The sequence below is a fragment of the Microchirus variegatus genome, assembly GCF_963457635.1.
Source record: "Microchirus variegatus genome assembly, chromosome: 14".
Taxonomy (NCBI): Eukaryota; Metazoa; Chordata; class Actinopteri; order Pleuronectiformes; family Soleidae; genus Microchirus; species Microchirus variegatus.
This window is the reverse complement of record NC_139815.1, coordinates 14,122,343-14,128,916: the sequence shown is the minus strand read 5'-3', so window position 1 is coordinate 14,128,916 and position 6,574 is coordinate 14,122,343. Positions and strand designations below refer to the sequence as shown.

The 6,574-nt window shown below is 42.6% G+C and overlaps 1 protein-coding gene across 1 annotated transcript in view; it reads right to left on the bottom strand.

Annotated features, from left to right (window-relative positions):
• Nucleotides 1–1,585, bottom strand: part of LOC310936486 (uncharacterized protein) — a gene marked incomplete at its 5' end in the record, with an annotated part of 5,222 nt that extends 3,637 nt beyond the window's left edge. Inside the window, one exon of the mRNA XM_083900559.1 lies at nucleotides 9–1,585. Within this exon, the coding sequence (XP_083756685.1) occupies nucleotides 9–1,585 (1,577 nt within the window). The remainder of the gene's footprint in view (nucleotides 1–8) is intronic.
• Nucleotides 1,586–6,574: the final 4,989 nt, after the last annotated feature.

Below are 6,574 nucleotides of genomic sequence, written 5' to 3'. Positions count from 1 at the left end.
ACAATTACTCTTTTTTCACTTTGGGTTTACACACTGCAGTATATAAACACCTCAGCATGATAAAAACAGTTAAAAGCACAAGTAGCACAGCTCCAGATATGAACAAAAACACATCCACAGAGTGGTAGGAATACCATGGTAGTCTGTAGGACTCTGTTCTCAGATGAGCTGCACCTTTGTGTCTCATGACAAACTCTATCCAGAAGATGGCAGTATCCATCGGTTTCATTGGCTTATCCCTGTGCAGCCTGGAGAGTCTCTGCATGTTCCTCCTGTAGGAAGGCTCCTCCAGGACTTCCTCAATTGCTTCTAGGAAATTGTCTTTGTTCACTGTGGCTATTGTAAGAGTCTTAGCTGCACCTCTGTCTCTCAGACGAAGCAGGTTGTCATACTGGTCAAAAAACACAGGCAGTCCCACAACTGGAATGCCATGATAGATAGCTTCTTGGACTCCGTTTGTGCCTCCATGAGCCACAAATAGTTTGATCTTTGGGTGTCCCAGGAGGTCATTCTGTGGCATCCAGTCCACTATTAAAGTGTTGTTGCCCAGAATGGCTGGTCTGTCACCTTTATGCTTCCAGATGACTTTCTGAGGTAATGTGGCAAAAGCCTCAGCGATCTCACTTGCCATGTCAGCAGGAAGTCCGCCCACAAAAGTCCCCAGAGACATGATGATGAATCCATGCTCTCCAGAACTCTGCACAAACTCCTCCAGGTGTTCAGGGAGTGGTTTTGCAGGTTTACAGTGAAACCCTCCCACGTACACGACATTAGGCATCGTTGGGCGTGGATAATCAAACACAAAGTCAGTTCTCATCAGCCACATGTCTGCATTTAGCATTAGCTGGTCTAAGCTATTACCAGGCCCAAGATATTTGTCAACGGTCTCCTTGTATGCTAGCTCACTCACCAAATAGGAATGCAATTGGATTAAAAGATGTGTCAGCATGTTTTTAACTCTTTCAATAAAGTTCATTTTATCAGTGTTGCCAGATCCTACAGTAGGAACATATGATAGTGGTGAGGGAGCGACTTCAAACTGAGCGTCTCCAGCAAGCAGCCAGCGAACATTATAAACCAAAGGAAGGTTTAAGTATTTCGCTACAATGGCTCCACCTGCCCAGGTGGGGTCAGTTAACATAAGGTCAAATTTGCTGTCCTTTATGGTTCTTATCAGCCCTTGGTCATCAATTATTGCTGATACATATCCACCCACTATTCTGTGAAAGTCAATGAATGTGCCAATCATTCCCACATTGACGGAGAGAAAATTAAACCAGGGAATCGCCCCCCTTTCATATTCTAATACTGCAGCCACAACATCTGTGATGAGCTCCTGATTTATGCTCCTCTCCACTTGGACAGTGATGGTATTGTAATAAGAAGAATTACCCTTGACGTACCAGCTTTTGCTAAATCGCAGAACAGTTACATTGTGGCCTCTTTCATGCAAAGCTTGAAGCATAATGTCCATGGTTATCCAGTGGCTGCCTTCTAAGGGAAAGACCAAGATGTTTCCAGCTTGACAGACACTGGAAGCGAGGGTGAGCAGGAGCAAGGCACTGCAGCAACAGACCAGCCGCATCTTAAACAACAAGAATGTACAATTAGGTTAAAAACATGTCATTACGATCCCTAATGAATCCCTAAGTCTGTTTTAAATCAAGCCTAGGTTTTGAATCTGTATGAAGAATTTACATAATTGCAATAATTTCACTTTAGTGCACAGTTTGTGGTTGTGGCTTATGAGGTACCTTCTAGGCACTCAATAACGCAAATTCATTGTCAACACATTCATTCATTATTGATGAATGGTCAACCACTATTATCCTCCACCTGAGGGCCGCAGGGGCCGTTAGAGCCGACTTCAGCTGACAAAGGGCAAAATAGGGTTCAGCCTGGACTGGTTGCCAGCCAACAAACAGAGAAGCACAACCATTCACTCTCACACTGCAATTTAGAGTGTCCAGTTAACCTCAGAACATGCAAACTCTATGCAGAAAAGCGCTCGGTGGGACAAAGTCTCAAACCCAGTTTTTTTTTTTGCTGATGTATGGTGTGTCCAAAAATATGGATAGTAGCACAAAGTACTCACATTCCACGTCATGCTTTTTATTGGATCACATCTACCTACAGTACAAAGCAAGTTGTGTCTGTGTGTCTGTCTGTCTGGCATATCTCGCTGACTGTTCAGTCAGTCAGATCACCCTAAGATTTTTGCATATGGGTTGATCATGGCCCGATGGTGTGCATGCTTGATTTTCAAGGATTTTGGAGGAATTTTAATCTTCGCTGATTTCTCTTGCTGCTCTTTCACTGATTTACCACGCTACACCAAGCAGGCAGTGGCTCATCAGCAGCAGCTGCGCTGTCTGGAGAGGGGAGGTGAGAGTGAAGAGGTTGTCATCACACTGGGTGAGACTTTTTCACACGGTTCACCGCAGAACACGGTGTTATACTGAAACGACAAGGTGGCCATTCACCAATATGTGAGCACATAATTATTTTGCATTAACATGCTACTACTTTGCGGCTAACTTGGCAAACCTGTTTCCAAAGGTAAGCTAGCGAGGCTACGGTTAGCATTAGCATCGAGCTAACATAATACAAACACTGTGCAACCTCATTAGGAACAACGCAAACGTTTTCATTTTCCATTAGCATTAGCCTTTACCTTCCTTATCATACATTACCATAACTGAAAAATCTTCTTCAGCTCCCACTATAGAAATACATACTTCCTACGGGCACTGCCCTAGTAAACCACACTAGTGAACAAAAAGAACCACTAAGTTCTTCAAACTCTTCGTCTGAATAGTGATGCACTACCATTCACATTTTTCCTGGGAATATACTGCCCACTACAGAGGCACAAGCTGCTTTTACGATTAACGCACTCAACGCACTCACTGAACAAACTCCAAGTCCATCGCCTATGCTTGGTCTGTTCATTTTACTGTGGCCAATTCTATATTTCCTGTATTTCCACCTTCCATCCTCTGTGTTCTAAGGGTTTACCGCTAAATCTAAATAGTTTTTCTTCAACATCATTCTCTTCATTTGAGATGCCGTGCCTTCGACAGTAACACGTCCTGAACCTGATCGCTTACAGTTTCTTGAGAGTTTATCTCCAGTTGTCAGCATGCATGCTGCATTGATTCCCTATAACACGGCACAATCGAGAAAGACAACATTTATGAACTACCACAATGGCCCACTTTAGTTGATTCCAGTCTACAGAATAGGCTACCTCTAAAGTCAAGCATTATTAAGCACACTTACCGTTGCTAGATTTCTAGAGTTGCTCCACACAGGAAATAAAACAGGCTGAAACTTTGCTTCATAAAGCTCTATGTAACCCACAGGGGAGGGGTTTATGTACTTTAACCAAGAGACCTTTGGACTCATGAGGCCTGTTTCATAAAACCTAGTTAGCAGATTAGATTTCCATGCTTAGTTAATTAAGGTTCCACAAACGCAATGGTGCACAAGTTGCCATGGAGATATATACTGTGCCATTATGCTGCTCCAGACCGGGCTAACAGGTTTAATCCTGGTGGCTTTGTCTGTACAGTCACCAGTCACTGCTCAAATCAAGCTCAAATTCAAATACAAACAAGCAAGAGCATTTTTTGTTCAATTCCCTGTATGTGCACTCAAACTTGGCCAATAAAGCTGATTCTGATCATTCAGGGAAAAGAAATGATAATGTTAAATTGTAGGGTATTCATGAAAGGTGCCCCTGCTGTGTTATATTTGCTCAATATGATAAGAGGTTACGCATCATACACAAGTGAAGCAGCTGCCTGTCTATACTTATCCATGCAGGGGGTCTAAGGTTTTAACAAATGCACATTACTACATTTAATTTTCTGCAAAAAAAACAAGCAGCTGCAATTGTATATGCTGATTCATTATAGTTACGATCAATTTTACATATATCTACTGTATAAAGCAAGTTGCGTCTGTGTGTCTGTGACAGGCATATCTCTTAGTCAGATCGCCCTAAGACTTTGGATATGGGTTGATCATGGCCCGATGGTGTGCATCCTTGATTTTCCAATTTTGTGGAGGAATTAATATTTTCGCTGATTCATCACGATACACCAGGCAGGCAGCGGCTCATCAGCAGCAGCTGCGCTGTCTGAAGCAGGGAGGTGGGAGTGAAGAGGATGTCCTCATGGTGGGTGAGACATTTTCACACGGTTCAACGCAGAACATGGTGTTGTACTGAAACAACGAAGTCAGTGTCCATTCACCAATACGTGAGCACATATTTATTTTGTATTAGCATGCTACTACATTGCGGCTAACTTGGCGAATCTGTTTCCAAAAGTAATCTAGTGAGGCTGCGATTAGCATTGGCGTAGGGCTAACATAATACAAACACTGTACAATCTCATTAGGCACAACACAAATGTTTTAATTGTTTTCAATTAGCATTAGCATAGCTAGACAGCATTTGCGTTGTGCCTAATGAGGTTGCACAGTGTTTGTATTATGTTAGCCTTTACGTTCCTTATCATGCATTACCATAACTGAAAAATCTTCTTCAGCTCCCACTATAGGAATACATACTTCCTACGGGCACTGCACTAGTTTTAAATAATAAACACATAGTTCATTGGGCTAAAGATCACAGTCAGATATGCTTATCTGCATAGTTTGATGTGCTCACACGGAAGAGTAACTATTAAACTGCACGGAATGTTATATAACTCTGCTGCTATCAGATTTGGCTGTGGCTTCACCCTTATCCTCAGTCATTGCCACAGATATAAGCTATTTTAACCTTCATTGCAAAATAAAATGACTTTACAGCAAACAAATTCAATATTGACAGGATTAAGACACTAACAAGGAAAGAAAATGCTGAAACTCTATGCACCAAAGAAAGAAAATCGGCCAAAGACCACAGTACACTTTTAGAAATAAAAGTGCTAAGTAGAACAATATAAGGTGCTTCGGCTTGTCCTCATAGGGAAACCCTTTTTGGCTCCAGGTAGAACCTTTTTATAAAGGTTCCACCAAGAACCCTTTGAAAACCCTTTATTCGGGAAAGGGGTTTTAAAGGGTTCTCTGGATCAAAATGGTTCTTACTGGAACCCGCAGTGTTACCAAGAACCCTTTCTTCAGGAATGGGTTTTTCAGAAGGAAATGGTTCCAGGTAGAACCTCAGCCCTCGTAAAAGAACCCTTCTGGAAAACGTATTTCTAAGAGTGTATATGAGGAGGGAATACAACGAGGCACAGGTGAAACATGTTAGAAAGGAGAAGAAACAAGACAAGGGTTTACCAATATAAAACAGGACGCACAAAGAAAGCACTAAACACATTGTGAGCATTAATTCAGGGAGGTTGCCGTGTCATGACTGACACCCTCTTGCTGTCCTGTGTTTGTGAGCAGGTGTTGCTCAACTCCCATCGCCATCATCGATTAAGCCACTGACGTCATAGGATTACAAGTCAAATGTCAACAGACACTGAGGCACAGTTATCCATCAAGAAAGAGATGGTGTTACAGATTTTCCTCCTGACTGTGTTGTTGTAATGTGGCACCTGAGTGCAGGACAAAAACTACTATGAAATAAATTGAGGGTCCAGGGTCACGACACTGAGTAAATGTAAACATGGCCCTGTGGTTTTTGTCATTTTTTTTCCTAATTACTTACACTTACAGTGATTTGTTTTTCAATTATAAATCATAAATGATCTCCTTTAACGGCTGCATACTTAAGTTAACATGGTCGTCTCACTGTTTTCTTTTAATTTATGCAATTAATTTCTCCTCTCTGTGAGTCAATGTTTATGTTGTGTGTATAAATAAATCAGTTAAAAATGCTTCATAATGGATGGAGTTGAGGCTTTACTGTATTCACTTTTGCTTTTACTATCAATGCCTTTCACTAAATGATTCATGTATTTGCCAAAGTAGTCTCTCACGCACAATACATTGATGAAACTTTACAAAACAGGTGACCATACAATAGGAGACATCTGTTTAGACGCACGCTGTTTTGACTGTAGCTGCGTCACATTACACACTTAACAGGAATATTAATCACACATTGCTGCGAGGCTCAGAACCTTCAATGTGTGATTTTTTCAACATAAGCTGGGTATTGTTTGTTTTTTTTATCCTTGGCTACAACATCTCCGGCTGTCGCCATGGCAGCCATGCAACAGCAGCATCTCATGTTGGCTGTGGACAACAGCTCAACAAAGTGATGCACGCATGTGAAGCAGAATCACAGTGTGGCAGAGGCACAGCTGCTCTTGTCGAGTTCCGATCCAGCTCTCCTCATCGCGGCGTCTCCGCTGCAGCCGGCCAGAGAAGGGGGAGTAAAGAGGAGGGGAAAGAAGAAGGTGGTGGTGGAGATAATGGTGGTGGTGTTTTGGGGGGAATATGGGGGGGGGCTCTGTGAAGGAAGAGGAGGAGGATGGGTTTGCCTGTGCACAACTGGAGGCAGCAGTGGGAGAGTGAAGCAGCATCTGCGTGAGGCAAGAGACTGAAACTGCATGGAATGGAGGCGAGACAGAGCTGCACCGTCGCTGTCACCGGGATTAACCAGTGC